Below are 20,113 nucleotides of genomic sequence, written 5' to 3' on the forward strand. Positions count from 1 at the left end.
ATCAATATATTTAGGGTTCACTCCTTAGTTTGCAACATTTTGAAGAGAACAAAGGACATGAAAATAAATTCATCTCAGAATCACTAGTTTACTGTACATCTAAGCATAATCATTTATGACACTAAAGAATATTTAATAAGCTTCTATTTTTATGATTCTTATTTATTATGTCAGTCCAGACACCTCTTTTCTAGGATTATCCAAGTTCTACTGAATCTCTTCTGAAAATTCCATTGTTCTCAATTCACCTGTTGGATACACTGCCTTATACTGTAGCTTTTAACACTCTTTGTGGATACATCTTTTTATTTTTTTTCCCGACTGCAAAATTAAACTTTGATCAAAGCATTTATCAATTGTAATTAGCCATTACTTCTTTTAATACATACCTCTACTGTCTGAGATTTCACCTTGGCTCACTCTTTTCCTGAAATCTGAGTGCCCTACTTACGGCAAATGAATGTTAAATGTAGTTCATTTTGGAACTACCCTGAAAATGGATCTCTACTACACGGACATCTGAGCACAAAATGTTATTAAAAATTCTCCTTGACCATAGTAACTCATGGTTTTATTAACTGTTGCACACTGCTGATGCACAGGACGTAAATGTACTTTGAAAAGTTTAACTTCTCTGATGAAATGAGTTCATTTTATTACTTTTAGTGTTTTAATTTTTAAATGTCTTTAAATCATTTCAGCTTTGACTCAAGAACTTTACAAAATCTAGTCCTTCAGAGGGAAAAAAAAGAGAAGTCTTGAGATGGGAGCTACGTTAGAAGAAAAAAGGTGAGGAAGCAAAGGGGAAATACATTTCTACCTTAGCTTCATGGCTTCTTCAAGCCATGCCTGAGGAAAGAGAAAAACAGAAAACCAAGAAACTGAAGCAGCCCCCAAAATGTATTTATTTGTGGCTTATGACAGTTTACATTTATAATGCTTTTTAACATCAAAATGTGATTATCTGTTACACAGGACTGTATTCATAAAAAAAATTAACTACTTTAAATTCTTTTTGGAAAAAGGTGTTACATAAATAAATTTATATAAATAAAATGAATTTTTAGGCCAATTTATTAGTACCTCCTTAGTTATTTATATAAGCCAGTAAGGCTCTTCCCTGGTTCTCAGCTTCATCATGGCACCACAGCTCAACATCTGGTCTTCTACTTCTTGTCTTTCACAGTTGTGTAGGGAAGTGTAGGGATTCTTAGCCCCTGGTCATTATATAAAAACAAAACAAAACAACAACAAAAAACTCTGTATTCAAACACACAAAAAAATCCATTTTAATTAAAAAAGTCTATGTTTGCTAGAGGGAATTTTAAAACTAGAACAACAGGATAGAAAAGTAGACTTCTCTGAATCATTTTCAAAGTTCATCACTATGATCCTTAGTCTCCTCCAACATGCTTCTTAAAATGATCCTCTAAGTTGTTTGACGAAAACGCAAAAGTTGCTGAAATGAAAACAAACACTGCCAAAATCCTGTCACATTGTTTTTCAAATAAAGGTACAGAAGATTTAGGTAGTACATCAAGCGGATATTTTTAATTTCAAAGTTATATATGTATTTTGATAAATAAATGTTTATTTATTTTAGAACAAATATAATTGTCATATAAAACTCATAATTTCTGCAAATAATATTTCCTAGGCAATGCTAAAAATTCTGAATCCCTTTAAGGAAAAATATTAAGTAAACACTGAATATGGTAAAAACTGTAAAGGAAACAAATGGCTGGTTTGAGAAATATTGCTTTTATGTTTATTTCAAGTTTATGTGACTGGTTATACTACATCACTGCTTTAAGTAATCAATGTTTACATACTTTAAAAACTTTATATCATAAAAGTTACAGGAGAATAATTTCAGATTATTGCCTATAAGATTTCTGATCATTAAAAAAAGTTTTATATCATATTTGGAACATGACTCAATATTACCTTATTTATAAAATAAATTATTTTCACTATTTATAATCTCTCCTGGGAATATGCTAATTTAAGATCTAAATTTATTTGGTTTCTATGCATTAAAAGTTTATTTATAAATTTTCTCTTCTCTATGAATAATTTTATATTCAAGGGGATGAAAAGATCTGACCAAAAGTTTTCCTATATTTATATATTCATATGATTTCCCCCCTGTGAGTTATATGCTGCTGGGTAAGAGAAGGACTGGAACTTAAGGTTTTCTCACATTTATTATATTCACACAATTTCTCCCGAGTATGGATCTTCCTATGTTGATTAAGATGTGCACTCTGGCTGAAGGCTTTCTCACATTCATTACATTTATAGGGTTTCTCTCCTGTATGAGTTCTCTCATGCTGATTAAGATGTGTCCTCTGGCTGAAGGCTTTCCCACAAAAACTACATTCATAAGGTTTCTCTCCGGTATGAAGTCTATGATGTTCAGTAAGGGATGTGATACGGCTAAAGGCTTTACCACATTGATTACATTTGTAGGGCTTCTCTCCAGTATGAATTCTCAGATGTTGAGTAAAGGATGAATGTTGACGGAAGGCTTTCCCACATTCATTGCATATAAAAGGCTTTTCTCCTGTGTGAATTCGCTGATGTTGAATAAGATGAATCCTCTGGCTGAATCTTTTCCCACATTCATCACACTTATAGGGCTTCTCTCCTGTAAGGACTATCTGAGGTTGAGTAAGAGATGAGTTGTGGCTGAAGGCTTTCCCACATTCACTGGGTTTCTCTTCAGTATGAATATGATTAGTAAGAAGAATATGTTGATTGAAGATTTTTCCACATTCATTATATTCATAAGGATTCTTTCTTACATAGTCTCCCTGATAGTAAATCAAGTCTGAATTATGTTTGATGCTATTTCCTTGTGTGTCAGAATTAAGGGGTATTTTAATTGAAGGAATTCTCTGATGCTTAATAAGGTTTGAGTTTACATTATAGTTTTCTCCAAATCTATTACAGTCAAGGCTTCTCTCCTGTGTGATCTTTTTGTGGGTGAAAGATACTTGTGCTAAATGTCTCTGCTGATTTTCTTGGTTAAACTCTAATTGGTAATCAAAATCCCAGAGTCCTCCTAAGATGGAGTACCAGAAACTGTCTCCTGTTAGTCTCTCCATTATCATGTCATGGTTTTGATTTTCATCAGAAATATTCTGGTTTGGAATTGATTTTCTGATATCAGGTCTATTCTCTCCACCTAAAAGAAATTCAGAACATACAAATACTTTGCCATCTTCTCTGTTTTGAAAAAGAAATTGTTGCACAATGAATTACCAAGTGAGACTTAAAGTAATGTGAACAAAGCATATGTAGCGTAAGTTTTAAAATATGGCCATGTAACAAGGGGGAAGACTATAAAAGGATCACAAAAAGCAGTGAGCAGGGGGAAATTTTAAAACATGTGTGGTAATCATAAGAAAAGATCATCCAGGAGTATCCACGGTTGAAAGGAAATGGAAAGGAGAGTAAGAAATATCAGAGAAAGATCTGTGCTCAGAGGTAGGAGGTATCAGAAGAAAGACTACTGGAAGAAGACAGATCCAGACCTTATAAATCTCATCTGTGGATTATCCTTATGTAGTGTCAGCTACTTGTTTATTGAAAAAGTATGTATTTCTTCCTATTTTAATTTTTTGTTTAAAATGATAAAATGAATACTTGCTTTTAGTAACATATTCAAATAATGTAGAAATGCATAAAGTAAGAATTCCAATCTGTAGAGGCAGCTGTTTGGAGCTGTTGGAGGCTGTCTTGCCAGATTTTTTCCCTATGTTCATACAAATATAAATGTAAGTCATATGAATTGTGATACAAACAAAATTTCATTTCAGCCTCCTACCACTTCTTTGAACTTAATTTAGTGGGGGTATTCTTATTCTGCTTCCAGATGAAGATTTGGGGAGGTTCCATGGCTTCTCCCCTCATTCTTAGATAACAGATACTCCTGTTACATTCAAACACAGTCTCTATTCAATAATTAAAAATTTAATCATGTGTTTAATAATCAAAGTTCCAAAATTAATCCCTTTCTCTTCCCCTGGGCTGTTATAGAGCCATATTCTTCCTTTCCTCCCACTGCCTGCCTCTTCCCCTGCCCTACTTTCTTCCTGCTAGATTTTTCCCTGACTACTCTCTCATTTCTTTCCCCACTTAACTATTTCCCTGGCCACTTCTTCCTTCACTTACTAAGTGTTGTTTAGTTCTCTTCTAACAAGAGTTGGAGGGTAGGAGTCATGTGGAGGGAGGGATTAAGAGAAAGGCCAATTTTTGTATAATTGAGTGGCTTCACATTCTCAGCTTGCAGAAAGCTAAATAGGACTCACTTTGGGAACTTTTATGATTCTTGGGAGGTTTTAGCTGGACCTCTCCTCTCATTTCCATGACCTAGACAGATAAAGCTCTAGTTTGGATAGTCCCTTCAGACCAGCCCTACAGCGTGAATCCTACTGGACAAGATCCAAGATCATGTTGCCTGACTCATAACACTCACGATACCTTGTTCTAACAAACTTGGATAGTACAGACAGATCCTAACTCAACAGTTTTTCTGGCTCACCTACAAAAGCCATTTCATTAGTTAGCTGTTCTTGGGCCTTAGACTGCTTTAGGTTTCTCAAATGTGAGTCACTCACTAGTCTTGGTCTTCCAACCATAGGGAATGTATATATAAAAGCTGAAGGAGTGTTGCCCTTGAAGCTGGCACATACAATTATCATCCTAATTAGGACACTTGAGAGTAAAAGGGGGCTCCATTAATAATAATGTCAACAACTGTCTTGGGAAAATAAACTGGAATTACATCATAATACTGTTTTGTATTTTGCTTTTTTACATTACTGCATATCATGAACACATTTACATGTCAACAAATACATTTCCATATTATTTTTAAAGGTTTTAAAATATCCAATTTTCTGGATATGTCAAAGTATTTTTAATCAATCACATTTAGGTTACCTTGGACTTACTGTTATCACAAACAGCATGGCAAGAATAGTTGGCTGAACATGAAACATATATTTTATAAAGAAAAAAAGAATTGTAAAAAACCGATCAGTTTGCTTAAAGATATACAAAAAGATACATAAACAGAACCTACTCTGGTCTAAAATTGTATGTGGAAAAAAATAGTGATTTAGAAGATTCATTTTAAACCCACTGACCATTTCAACCAGATTACCAATCGGATTTTATTTTCAGCCCAAATGCTTTTGTCTTGCCTAGGGACTTTGGCTCTAAAATGTTTAGAATAACTGGCTAGAACTTTGAAGACACATTTTCTGCCTAGGAGTAGAGTTCAGAGCCTTCATTCCCTATGGCCTAGCTTCTGAAACTTTTGTTTATTCCTGGAAACATGGTGGCTTGATCAACATATTCATGGCCATTTTTGTTGACTGCCTTCTTTCTATGCCTCTGTGAGGGAAAAGGGAAAACTGCTGCTGGTGGACAGACTTTTCATCTACTGATAACAGAAGGAGTGACTATGCATGGGCTATATAAACACTGCTCCCCCACTCTGAATATCTTCAAGGCACATCAGATCTGCAATCACAAGGCTGCCTATCTACATCCCAGTGGGATGCCAGGGAACAGAATCTAGACTACAAAATGAGACAATGATCACTTTGAGTTTCAAAGCATTTGTGAAGAACAAACTCTAGTCCATTTGCTCTAGCTCCTCACCTAACCTAAGGCCCCATGTTAGCGGACATGACTGCAACTTTCCTTAAAAGGAGGGTGGGCTCTGATAAGGATGAACACTTTTATCAAGCCATGTATAAGACAGCATGCAGAGATGCTGTTCATTCGTTATTCACTGTGTACTTTCTTCCTGGTTTGGCCTTACCTGACTAGGAACCCAATCATTAACTGAAGCTCCCAAGTCCTACTTTGTACTTTTGCCTACTCCCCTCTTACACTGCCTGATCCTCTGCTGTCTGAGATTACAGAAAAAGTGTTACCTGGGAAGAAAGTGTTTTCAGACATGGAAGCAGAAGAGCTTTGCCTGCCTACACTGTGAGAATGACATGCAATCTATTTTATGCCCAAGTCCTAAACTAAGCAAGTGCAATATCTTGGTCATGGCTACAGACTAAGCCTCTCTAGCTTATTGCAGGGGTTCATCAGGCCTTCATTATTCTTGCAGGAACCTAAGGGCTCTACATGAAGAAAAACAGGGGATTTTCTGTAGTCTCAAGTGGTTACTGTTTGTCTTCATTGACTCCATATTTCCTGGATCAACTCTTGGGGTTATGACCTGCTGATAAAATTAGATTTCTAGGATACTTAGACCTCTGATCTCCTTTGTATCCAGGAAGGGATACCCTCTAGATGTGACCATGGTCAGTTTAAGCATGTTGTGATGTCACTGGGCAACTTGAACAACATCTTGAAGGGCCTTCTGGACTGCTGTATATCTCATCAAGTAAACAACTTACCCTGATGTTTAGCCTCATCCAATGCCTTTTGAACTGAATTATTTAGAATTAGGAAGGAAGGAAACAAGAAGGGAAAGAGGAACAGAGAGAGGGAGGGAGAGAAAGGGAAAGAATTAGGGAGAAAGGGAGGGAGAAAAACAAATTTTGAAAAGTTTGCCCTTTCTATGTGCAAGGCACTGTAGTATTTCCAGTTCCCTTTTGTTAATTAAAAAACATGCCCTGATCTATAGTGAGTTATGATATTAATTTATTGGGTAGAACAATAAATTAAAAACTGAAACAACAGTTATAGAGAGGGAGGGGGGAAACCATAAGAGACTCTTAAATACTGAGAACAAACAGGGTTGATGGCAGGTGGGGGAGAGGGGAAAGTGGGTGATGGGTATTGAGGAGGGCACCTGTTGAGATGTGCACTGGGTGTTGTATGGAAACCAATTTGATAGTAAATTATATTTAATATAAAAATACTTCAAAAAAATAAAAATAAAAAATAGTCTTAATTTTAAAAAGAAAAAAAAAACTGAAACAAAATAGCCTAAAAAAGATGAGAAACTATCAGAGTTCATCTGACATAGCAATAAAGATAAACGGTGTTTGGTAAAATTTTTGTCTCAATTTTATAGATTATACTGATCTTATGAGTTGCAATAAAAATGGATTTCTTGATGATAGTGGTGGTTATAAATAATTAAAAATGATTGGTTTAAGAGAGGTTGTAAACTTTTTCTATAAAGGGTCATCTCGTGAATATTTAAGGTTTTGTGGGTCATATGGGCTTTACTGTTTACTCAACTCTGCTGTTATAGTGTGCAAGCAGCCACAGACAATATATGAGTGATAGAGGGAGTGCGGCTGTGTTCCCATAAAACTGTTTACACAAACATATGATTCTAGACAATGTTTGTTCATCCAAAGAGTCTACAATACCAAACAGGGTTGTCTGGAAAGGGAGACCCCCTTGATTAATCTATGACATCCTGTGTTGACTGGTGGTTCATCTTATACTAGCAATGTATGAGAGTGCTTTCTTTCCTACAGGCTTATCAACAGTGTATGCAGACAAATTTTTGGGCTTTTGCTGACCTGACAGGTGAGAAAAAGTCATCTGGTGTAGTTTCAATTTGTGCTTCTCTTATCATGAGTGAGACTGAACATTTTTTCTTACATTAAACATATTTGTACTCCTTTACCTAAGAACTGTTCACATGTGTATATTTCTATTGGGCTGTTGGCCTCTTATTGATTTAGAGGAGCCTTTTTAAAATTAGGCTAGATTAGATTATTTTGAGAGAGTGAGAGAGAGAGCGTGATTGAGGTAGGGGAGAGAGATAATCCCAAGCAGGCTCTGCACTGATAGTGCAGAGCCTGATGCAGGGCTGGAACCCGTGAACCATGAGATCATGACCTGATCTGAAACTAAGAGTTAGACACCCAGCCGAGTCACTCAGGCACCCCAGGAGCCTTTTGTTAATGGGAGCTTAGCCCTTTTGATATAAGTTGCAAATATTCCCCCCCACCCCAACCATTGCCATTTACCTTTTCACTTTGCTTATTATTCTATACCATGCAGAATTTGGGGATTTGTGTCTGTTGAAAGTATAAATCTTTTCTTTTATGGCTTCTAGATTTTGAATCATAGTCAGAAATGACTTCCCCATTTCAAGGTTATAAAAGATTTCTCCTATGTTTTCTTCCATGCTCTTATGGTTTCATGTTTTACATTTAACGTCTCTGATTCTTTTGGAGTATCTTAGTTTAAGGGGTAAGCTATGGATCCAACTTTATCTTTTTCCAGATGACTACTCAATATTCATTAAAAGGTCTACCTTTTATAGTTACAATTGTGGTAAGCACAGCATAAAGATGATTCACTAAGCTGTGCTCCTGAAACTAATGTAACATTGTGTGTCAATTATACTCAAAAAAAAAAAAAAAAAAGGTCTACCTCTTAAATACCAGTTATCTCAATATCATTTTACTAAGATGTGTACCTTTTCCCTACTAATTTGAAATAATGCCTTTAACAGATACTAAACCCCTGCATACATCTAGGTCTATTTCTGGATTTTCTATTCTGTTCAGTTGGTTGCCTTGTTTTGCTTAATAAACTTTTGCTATATATTATCTAGTTGAGATAACCCCTCATTGTTTTCCTTTCAGAGTTTTCCAGATTATTTTTGTGTTTTGGTTTTTCAATATGAACTTTAGAATGAGCTTATCTAAGATTCCCCCAAAATCTTGAAGGCACTTTTTATGGGATGACATTACATGTGTGTTAGGAACATTGACATCTTGGTATGTCTATTTATTCAAGTTTATTTTTGTGTCTGTCAGTGTTTTAAAGTGCTCCTCATGCAGGTGTTGCACATTTCTTGTTAAAAGTTTATTTCTATGTGTTTTATCTTTTTAGTTACTATTAATTGGGCTCTTCTCTTCCATCTTATTTTATAACTGGTAGTTGTTTGTGCTTTTACCTTCATCTCATTTCAACAATTATTTACCTGGCTATACAGTTATATCTGAACTTTGATCCATACAAGGAATCTCGAACTCAGTGTCACACTCTCTGGCTCAGTGAGTAGACTATGGCCTTATTCACTCTCCACCTGCTTTCTAATCTCATCAAGACCTCTGCTGCTTTGACTTGTCTGTTGTTTTCTAGTTTCCAGTCCTCTTCAGGCCTTACTTTACTTTTTGTCACTTTTTGGACTCTATGTCAACTCACCTGAATTAACAAACTCTCTCTCAGTTTTCCTCCTTCAGTTCCACCAGTCTGACAGGCTCTCAGCCTGGATCTACAAAGCCTTTCCAGGGGCGCCTGGGTGGCTCAGTTGGTTAAGCGGCCGACTTTGGCTCTGGTCATGATCCAGAACTCGGTCCCTGAGTTCGAGCCCCGCATCGGGCTCTGTGCTGACAGCTCAGAGCCTGGAGACTGTTTCAGATTCTGTGTCTCCCTCTCTCTGACCCTCCCCTGTTCATGCTCTGTCTCTCCCTGTCTCAAAAATAAATAAAACGTTAAAAAAAAAAAAGCCTTTCTAGTGCCAAGTAGAATGGGAGAAATGGCAAATATATGCATAGTTACTGGAAACCACAAATGCATAGGGCAAAATCTCATCTGGACCCTCAAAGCTGCTTGGCAATCTCTTGATTCATTTTTGGTCAGTTTCTGTTGACCTTAGTAAGCTAAAGCAAGTGCTCCTCAAGTTCTGTACTTATCCTTCCCCGATTCCTTTATATTCAAAAGACAACCTTGCCTCCTACTTTGCCGAGAAAATAGAAATAACCATTGTGAACTCTCCCAAATCTTTCTTCAACAAAATTATTTACATAAAAAATCACCCTCACCTCCTTCTTTCCAATCCCACTCCCATCTCTTCTAGAACCTTGCTTCATAATTTGTATCTATTTTCTAATTACCCCCTCTATTAACTCCTCCCCTTCAGCATTACAAACAAGCTAAAACCATTCCTGCTTGGAACAATCCTCTTTGGACACTAGCTTCTATTCTAGCATACGCTTTCTATTGTCTCCCTTTATTATTCTAGCTTCTTATAAGAGTACTGCATACCCAGCTCTACCTGTTTACTTCCTGTTCACTCAAAATGTACTAACTGATCATTCTTATATAATCACTCTTATTAATATAATTATTAACTTCTTTGTTTCTAAGTCCACTGGACATTTTCCAGGTCTCATCTTCATCTGGAAGAGCTTTCTAGATAAATAGGCATCAGTAGATGCCAAAAAGGCAAGCAGTAACCCAGAGGGCAAGCCAGAATTAGATCAGTTCATCCATGGAAATGTTTTGCCACATCCTCATCAGAGGAACCAGTCACTGTGTCTCAGTGTCTTACAGGATAATGCAAAAATGCAATCTGTCTTCTTGGAGGAGGCTGCCAGGCTGCTGATTCCTGACAAGGAGGATATGAGGAAATCACTTGTTCAAGCCGATCTGTGAACCAAGAGCCTTAGGCATCCACATAATAATTTCTGGAAATTTTCCTAAGTTAGCAATTATTTTCTCTAGCTGGGGGTCTGTGGATAGGGACATAATGGGAAAGAGTGTGGATCTTACAAATGGATATGTCTGTGGGGAAAAATATGTACCTGAGGGAAAGAATAGCTTTGCCTTCTGCTGTAAGTTCCTATGCTGGCAATTCACCTGGGAAGGGAGTTTTCATTTTCTTCCTTTAGTTTCCTACTTCCCAGGTTTCAAAGTGTGGAAATTCATAGAAATAACATCACCTACTGTTGTCAGGGAAAGTGTTAGGGTTCCTGAAAAAATGTTTTAATTATTAGCCTCTACTTATGGAATGGCAGCACTGGTCAGATCAAAATTCAGGTTCAATGAGACTAAAACAGGAACAAGGATTCCTACCTAACATGACCTGGAGAACTAAAAGCAAGAAGGACAGCCAAGTCAAAGCCACACTGAAAAATAAGCTGAAGACTGAATGACAGAAAACCAAGTCTAAATGGGAAAACCAGGTGCCAGAGCAAAGAATCAGGGTGGACACTAGACACAGACAGGGTAGGTTAACTTGACTTAATAAACCAGAGTGGAAAATACCTAACTCAGTGTCTGGCATACGTTTAACATACAACTACTTGCTAATATAACTGGGCAGAACACTGTAGGTGGTATGCCAACAATAGAGAGCTAAGCTTTTGGGGTTTTTTGGTTAAGAAGCCTCTCATTTAAAGAGTCCATCAACTGATGAATGGATAAAGAAATTGTGGTTTATATACACAATGGACTACTATGTGGCAATGAGAAAGAATGAAATATGGCCCTTTGTAGCAACATGGATGCAACCGGAGAGTGTTCTGCTAAGTGAAATAAGCCGTACAGAGAAAGACAGATACCATATGTTTTCACTCTTATGTGGATCCTGAGAAACTTAACAGAAACCCATGGGGGAGGGTAAGAAAAAAAGAAGGAGGTTAGAGTGGGAGAGAGCCAAAGCATGAGAGACTCTTAAAAACAGAACAAACTGAGGGTTGATGGGGGGTGGGAGGGAGGGGAGGGTTGGTGGTGGGTATTGAGGAGGGTACCTTTTGGGATGAGCACTGGGTGTTGTATGGAAACCAGTTTGACAATAAACTTCATATATTGAATAAAAATAAAGAGATACTTTAAAGAGAGAGTATAAAGTCAACAAATCCAGGTTTTAAATAATTAAAATAATGGCATGACATTCATAAACAAAAATATAATCTGAAATCTGGGAAGAGAATGTGAATGAAATACTGAGGCTAGAAATATAGACATGGGAAAAGGACACAGAAGGGTTATTTTAAAGTGATGTACTGCAGAGTTGAGCACCACGTCTGTAGGAATACATACCTTTAGAAGAATGAAAAGGGACAGAAGGTAGTGAAAGAAGCAGGTAGAGATACAAGACTGAGACTACAAGAGACAAGAATTGTGTGTATCACAAGCCAGGGTGGAAGAAAATTTCAAGAAAGTAAAGTGAATGCAACAAAGTCATAGGAGACAATAACCGTTGTGTTTTTTTTTGTTTTTTTGTTTTGTTTTGTTTTGTTTTGTTTTGTTTTTTGTTTTTTTTTTTTTGCCACTGGATTTGACTGATAGGAAGTTAGCGGTAATCTCCAAGTAAACAATTTTAGTAGTACAGGTAGGACAGGGGTCATATCACACAGATAATCTAAAGAATTAAAATTCAGGTTATGGGTTTTAGGCATATTTAAAGAGTTTGATAATAAAAGGAAAAAGAATGAAAAGTAGGTAAAAATGGCAGAGGATCTTTGACATGGAAAAGAAAGATTTAAAGAATACTGAGAGAGGATGTATGAATAAAGACCAGAAAATGTTATGTGGAGATTTACAACACCAAGGTATTTATGAATGTTAAAATTAATACCTTGAAAGTAACTTTTGTGTTGTGTAAATTTTTAAATAGTAAGTATATATTATCTGTTTAATCAGAAAAAAAGAGCCATTTCCACTTTGGAAAAAAGTCAAACATAAACTGAATTTTAAAAGTCCTCAGTATTCTTTAAACCCCAGAGGCAGAGATTTGGAGCACACTCAGTTGAATATTTCAAAAGTGACTGCTTCTCTTTACTGAGCAGCAAATACCCAAATGCTTGCTCCTCACCTGCACGAATGTCCCCTGAGCTGCCTCTTTCCATCATCCATTGCTCCTCCTGCTCCAACTGAGAGATCACCTCTGGCTTATAAAGTTGATGCCCTATTCATGGGAAAAATGTATGCCATAGAAGTTTATACTGGGAACAAAACTGTCTCTCAGAACTCATTTCCAACTTTTTTAGTCTTTAGAGCCTCTGGATTTGGAAAGGGGAAACTTCAGAGGCAGCAAAATAAAGCTTACTCATCTCAAACTCAACAAAGTCAAGACCTTTTACCTGAGGAGAAACAGCAGGAAACAAAGGTCCTCTGTCTCCAAGCATTGATTAGCATTCTGTCCTGGCCTGAACTATATTCACAAAAGCTTTGGAAATTTTCACTACTTAAGGAAACAAACCCCTTTAGAATGGTTTCTAGTTTTACAGGGGCAACATCCTTACCCAGTGCGACCAGATTCCTGTAGTTCTCCAGCATCACATCTCGGTAAAGATTCTTCTGAGCAGGGTAGAGCTGGTCCCACTCCTCTCGTGTGAAGTCCACAGCCACATCCTGGAACGTCAGTGATTCCTGAAATATCAAGAACACCCTGCTTAGCCAGACACTGCTTTTTACAGGGGCCCTTTGGGGAAAGGGCAAAGGTGCAACAGTGGCAGTGGCAAAGGTTAGGATGTCTGAACTGTTGAGCTGCCAGTCTTCAAGGCTCTCTCTTGAGTAATTTAGGTCAAAAATTTTAAAACAACAATTACTACCTATCATCTTTTAAGACAGACATAAAGACATGCATGAAATAAGGCTTGCTTTTAAGTTTTTTACAGTTTGTTGCAAGGGAAAGACTCTCCTCACCTAAACAATTGAAAAACTATAGGAAATTCATGCTGTAAGATTTCAGAAATGAAAGAATCCAGGATCAGTAGAAATACTGAGGTGTAAGGAGGTGTCAAGTTGGTGGATTTTGTGTATTCTCAACAGATCCTTAACAGATTTTTAAATTTCAGACAGAATTAAGAGAAAGTATTCCAGTGGGTTGGAAAAAAAAAAAGCAGCAAGGGCAAACAGGTTGAGAATAGAAGACACATGGTGCATGTGGGGATCAGAAAAAGAAACTACCTTGTTACAGGTAGGAAATTCAAATAAAAAAGGGTGACTTCTAAATTTCCTCCACTGTCGGTGCTTTTTAACAATCCTTTTGCTTTAAGGGACGCACCATACAAACACAGGCACATACAAACAATATATATACCTCCCCCTCTTCCCTTACTACCTAACCGTCTCCCACCCCCACCAAATACCACCCATTTCATGGGTATAATAACTCCTCAACCCATCAGAATGAGTGTAGTGTTACAAATAAGTCCTTTCCCCCATAAGGTAATAGTCGATATTTAAATACAGTTCTGGCATTTTACTTATATTAATTTTCATGCTTTGATAACATATCCTTCTAAAATATATTTCAATTAAGTGACATAGACAATTTAGAGATGAGTTACCAAAGCTGGAAGAAATTAAATAATTTATCCAAGGACATACAGCTAGTAAATAGCAGGAACTGGATTTTATCTTCAATCTTATTCTAAGAGTATGCTCTTTCCATCATACCACAAAGATGTGTTTTCTGCTTCTACAAACATCTTCCCTCTTGTGACTTTTATTTCTAATTTCCATTCTACTTTCCCCATGCTTCTTGCATGCAGTACCAGGGTGAGGAAAACTATTAATTTATTATAGTGTACATTTTTTAATACCTGCATTTGTAGTTCTTTTTTGGGTGTTTTATTTAGTACTTTTTATTTCCTTCTATACCTTCTAATGATTTTGCACTTGGTTACCTGTTTCTTCTATTTTATTCTTTTTAAAAAATATCCTTATTTGAATTCTATTTTTAGGTAGATAATGTATTAATATTAATATAGTTCATAAACAAAAACATATAAAAAGGTAGTAAAAAAAAATCTCTCTCCCAGGCTTCTTTCCTCTCTATCTAGCTCTTGCTCCCAATAGATAATCACTATTTATAATTTTTTAGTGTATTTCCCCAAAATTCTTTATGCAAATATGAATATGGATTTTTATTTTCTCCCACTTTTTTTTTACCTCAAATGTAACATATTGTATAGATTTTTTTTTTCATTTTATTTAAAGTTTATTTATTTAATTTGAGAGAGAGAGAGTGAGAGCGAGACCAGGTGCATAAGCAGGGCAGGAGCAAAGAGAGAGGGAGAGACAGAATCCCAAGCAGGCTCCGTGCTTTCAGCGCAGAGCCCTACTTGCAGCTCAAACTCACAAACTGTGAGATCTTGACCTGAACTGAGATCAAGAGTTGGATGCTTAACTGACTGAACCACCCAGGGGCCCCTCATTATAGTTTTTAAATTTAAAAAATTTTGACATAATTTCAGACTTAAAGAAAAGCTGCAATAATAAAAAAAATTCCTCCCTCTCCTCTACCTTTTTCTTTCTATAATTTTTCTGGACCGTTTAAGAGTAAGTTGCAGACATGATGCCCCTTTACCTCTAAAAAATTCAGTGTTTACTCTCTAAACAAGGGATTCTCTTATGTAATGATAGCACAATGATCAAAATCAGGAAATTAGCACTGACACAATACTGTGTCTAAACTATATACTAATTCAGATTTCATGAAATGTCCTAATAATGTCCTTTATAACAAAAGAAATTTCAAGACCATGTACTACATTTGTCTTCTATCTTTTGTCTCTTTTACTCTGCAGCAGTTACTGAGCCTTTCTTTAAATTTCATAACATAGATATTTGGAAAAGTATAAGCTAGTTATTTTGAGAATAAAACTCTGGTCTTGTCTAATGTCTCCTCACAAGTAGATTGACACCACACACTTTTGGCAGAGGTAGTACGGAAGGGATACCGGATTCTCAGTGAATCCTATCAGAAGGTACACATTATTGACTCGTTCCATTACCAGCAATTTTGATAATTTGGTTAAGGTGGTTATCTACCAGCAATTTCTACTAGAAAATTACTATTTCATCCTGAAATTTTTAAGTATCTTGTGGGGGAGATAATTTGAGACTATGTAAATATCTTGTTCCTTAAACTTTCATCCACTAGTTTTGGCACTGATACTTCTTGCCTGAATGAATTACATTTATGATGGTTGCTTACTTTTCTAATCCCATCATTCTTTGTATAAGTTGGCTTTCTACTGTGATGAAGAGGTTTCTCTTCTCATTCATTAATTTGTATCAGGTGGGTTTATTTATTTATTTATTTATTTAATTTATTTATTTATTTATTTATTTTATTCAGTAAGTTATAATCATTTACTATTTATTTTAATGCTCAGATTGTCTTAAATTTAGTTGGGAGGAGCCCTTCAAACTGGCTCTGTGTCTTTCAACATTTCCCTATCATTCTCTGAGCACTTTACTTTTTGGGGACAGAAAAATGTTCTTTCAAGGTACATTTTGTGCTTTTCTGTCCCAAGGATGGAATTAACAATTTCTTCAAGGATCCATGGTTCCTTCTAGTGGTCAAACACTGAGCGGCTCTGCTTCTAACCAAAGGATCTGTAGGGCTGCCGTGTATCATGTTCTGTTCTATTGGTCAAATACGGAGTGTTATGTCTACTTTCTCTTAATGGAGAATGGCATTTAAAAACCAAGATGTGGACCCTAGGTGTGTTCAATGCTACTGGAATGTTAGTGGTTTTAGGCCTTCTAAGTGGTTGTACCTGGGAAATAGAGGTATGTATATAATGATGTATGTATACATGAACACAAATACAACTCCATAACCATTTCTATATTTAGCTGTATATATTATGAGATTACACTGATACCTCTAATTCCAATCCAACATGGCAGAGTTTATTTATCATCTCTTTTCATGCTAACTCATGCCTCTGCACAAAAGAAACCTACAACTTAGAGCTCTGTATTTGCAGTTGCTTTTGCTTTTAGTCTCTGAGTAGAGTCCAACAATTTAGGTTTAAAGGTTAACTCCTTTTCCTGCCTGATTCCTTAAGTGTGGTTATGTCAGTAATTTGAAATACAGTTTAGTTCATTTGTTTCTGCTTGTATTCGATTGTAGGCCCTCCCTGCAAACTCTCTCCCTCTCCCTGCCATTCCCTCTTTCTTTTTCACCCATTCTCATTCAAGCCCTGTTGGCAACCAATCTCAGACTAAATTTCAACCTGGTGTTCCTTTTTTCTCAAATGAGAAAATATACATATATGTATGTTTTTATTTCCTCTTTTCTTACACAAAAAATAGTGCACTATAGATACTCTTGTATTTTGATTTTTTCACTGAACAGTTTATCCTGGAAATTCCTCCACATCAGTTCATGGTTATCTATCTCATTCTTTTTCATGGCTACATGGATCTCTCTTGTGTGAATGTTGCACAATTTACTTAACTAGTGTATTAAAAACACTTTAGTTATTTTCTACTCTTGCTATTTAAATAATGCTGCAATGAATTATCTTGTATGTATATTATTTTGCAACTGTGAACAAGTCTGTCTGAAGAATCAATTTCTCAAAATAGGATATCTAGTAAAAGAATACATGAATCTGTAATTCTGATATATATTGTCAAACTGATCTTTTATAAGGGTTCTATCAATTTACATGCTATAACAATCTATTGTTGCATAACAAACTACTCCAAAGTTTAGTAGCTCAAAAGAACAATCATTTATTTTGTTTATAAAATCTGAAACATGGGCAAGACTCAACGAGATTAGCTCATCTTTGTCCCATTTGGTTTCAGCTGGGATGGTTCAGCTCAACTTTGGGCTGTAGGAATCACTTGTAAGATGGCTTGCTCATATGGCTGACAAGTTGGCTGTCAGATGGTGCTCAGACAGGGGTCTTAGTTTCTCTCTGCATGGGTCTCTCAACAGGGTGCTTCTGACTTCTTCGTGGGATAGTAGTTGGATCCTGAGTGTAAAATTCCCAAAAGGACCACCTTTTATGACCAAGCTTCAGCAGTCACATTGTTCACTTCCACTATAGTCACAAGCCTATGAAATTGCCCAGATCCAAGGGGAAGATACAGACCCTTACCTCTTAATGGAAAGTTTTTCTTTCTTTCTTCATTTCTTTCTTTCTCTTTCTTTCTTTCTTTCTTTCTTTCTTTCTTTCTTTTGTTCTCTTTCTTTCTTTCTTTCTTTCTTTCTTTCTTTCTTTCTTTCTTTCTTTCCTTTCATTCTTTTCTTCCTTTTCTTTCTTTCTTTCTTTCTTCCTCTTTCTTTCTTCTTTTTTATTTTTTTTTTAATTTTTTTGGAGAGAGAGAGAGAGAGGCAGAGGGAGGGGAGAGAAAGAATCTTAAACAGGCTCCACACTCCGTACAGAGCCCTATGTGGGGCTCAATCTCACAGCTGTGAGATCATGACCCAAGCTGAAATCAGGACTTGGATGCTTAACTAAGCCACCGAAGCTCAGATGGAAAGAGTTTTCAAGTCACATTATAAGAGGAGTCTGTGGGATGGGAGAGATTATGCCATTTGTGGAAATACTCTCTGCCACAGTATATCTTCTAGAATATAAAAATTCACATTCCTCCCACATGCAAAATATACCCATCTTCTTCCCCTAAGCCCCCAAGTTTCATTCCATTATGGCATCAGTTTGAAGTCCAGGATCTTGTCATCTAAATTAGGTCCACATACAGATAAGGATCTTAGAGTGTAGTTCCTCATGTTTGGTTCCTTGAATGATTTCTGTCTATACTATGACCTGTGAACTAAAGAAGTAGTTATTTGGTCCCATCCTGAACTCCTCCCCCCACCCCCAATTTACAGTGGTAGGAAAGGCACAGAAATAATCACTGGAGGTATCCCCATTCAAGTAAATAGCCGTTCATTGTAGTTCTAAAATGTAGCTGAACTGTGCACATGTTGAGAGGTGTGAATGGGAAGGTTTCATTTTCAAACCCAGTAACTCTCGGTTTCTTTATATTTAACGGACCTTTTTCTAGCCTATATTTTTCCTTTTACATTTTACTTTAGGTAGCCAGAAGCTAAAGCAATCAGGGATTTCAATTTTCTACATGAAAATCTCCTTAGATAGATCATTGGGTTCATTAAGTATATTTCCTATTTTCCTTATTATGAAGGTGACAACATTGCCCATTATTTCTTCTTTGAGGATGTTGTTTCCTCTTCAGGTGGGCTTCTCCAAGGACTGTCTGGTGCTCTTAATGGCAAGGTAGCTGGATTTAAAGCAAGCATCCCAAGAGAATGAGGTGGAAGACTTATTGCTTTTTGACTTGCCTTTGAAGTCACAAAGCTTTACTTCCACTGGTCACAGACCTGCCCAGAGTCATTGGAGGGAATACACACCTCAATGTCTCTTGATGCAATGAGTATCAAAGTCACACTGTAAAGGAAGTGTTTCTGATGGGAGATGTTTTGGCCACTTTTCTGAAAAGGCAAGTTGCCACACACTTATACCAGCAATGTAAGAGAGTGCCTGTTTCCCCAAAGCTTTGCCAAGAGATTATGTGACCAGCTTGTGGAAATATCAAACTCATGGCACATATGAAGCTTGGTGATAAAATATCAAGCTTCTCTAGTTTTATTATTTTTTTTAAGCTTCTCTAGTTTTAATTTAAACTTTCTCTTGTTACGAGTATATTTGACATTTTCTTTAGGATCTACCTGAATTTTCTTTCCTGTGAATTGTCTTTTTATGTTATTTGTACATTTTTTATTGGATTCATAATCTCTTATTGATTTAGAGAAGTGTTTTATATATTTCAAAAATTAGCCCACTGTTAATTTGAGTGGCAAAATATTTTTCATCATTTGACAATGTCTTTTTACTTTGCTTATAGTTTTCTTATCATGCAGACTTTTTGGGTATTTTTTTTTTTTTTTTTTTTTTTTTTTTTTTTTTAAATTTTTTTTTTTCAACGTTTATTTATTTTTGGGACAGAGAGAGACAGAGCATGAACGGGGGAGGGGCAGAGAGAGAGGGAGACACAGAATCGGAAACAGGCTCCAGGCTCCGAGCCATCAGCCCAGAGCCTGACGCGGGGCTCGAACTCACGGACTGCGAGATCGTGACCTGGCTGAAGTCGGACGCTTAACCGACTGCGCCACCCAGGCGCCCCACTTTTTGGGTATTTTTAAGGAGTTGAGTCCATCAATCTTTTCTTTTATGGTTTCTGGATTCCCAGTAATTATAAAACCTTTACTCAGTGAAGGAATTCTCTCATTTTTTAAATTGATATATAATTGAGATACATTATGTCAGTTTCAGGTATACAACATAATGATTTGACATTTGTATACATTGCAAAATGATCACCACATTAAGTCTATTTATCATCTGTCACCATACAGAGTTACCACACTTTTTTTTTCTTGTGATGAGTTTTGCTTTCTTAGCAACTTTCAAATTTGTAATATAATATTATTGACTAAAATCCCCCCACTGTACATTACATCCCCATGACTTATTTTGTAACTCAAAGCTTATATTTCTTTATCTCCTTCATTCTTTTTGCCCACCTCCCAACTCCCCTCCCCTCTGGCAACCACCAATCTGTTCTCTGTATCTATGAGTTTTGGGGTTTTTTTTTT

The 20,113-nt window shown here is 36.4% G+C and overlaps 1 protein-coding gene across 1 annotated transcript in view; it reads right to left on the reverse strand.

Annotated features, from left to right (window-relative positions):
- Positions 1 to 1,754: 1,754 nt before the first annotated feature.
- ZNF713 (zinc finger protein 713) overlaps positions 1,755 to 20,113 on the reverse strand; it is a 45,175-nt gene continuing 26,816 nt past the window's right edge. The window contains exons 3-5 of the mRNA XM_019820640.3: positions 12,984 to 13,110; positions 12,554 to 12,646; positions 1,755 to 3,190 (exon numbers count right to left, since the gene is read on the reverse strand). Coding sequence (XP_019676199.1) covers positions 2,133 to 3,190; positions 12,554 to 12,646; positions 12,984 to 13,110 — 1,278 coding nt within the window. The 3' untranslated portion in view covers positions 1,755 to 2,132. The remainder of the gene's footprint in view (positions 3,191 to 12,553; positions 12,647 to 12,983; positions 13,111 to 20,113) is intronic.

The sequence above is a fragment of the Felis catus genome, chromosome E3 (genome assembly GCF_018350175.1).
Source record: "Felis catus isolate Fca126 chromosome E3, F.catus_Fca126_mat1.0, whole genome shotgun sequence".
NCBI lineage: Eukaryota > Metazoa > Chordata > Mammalia > Carnivora > Felidae > Felis > Felis catus.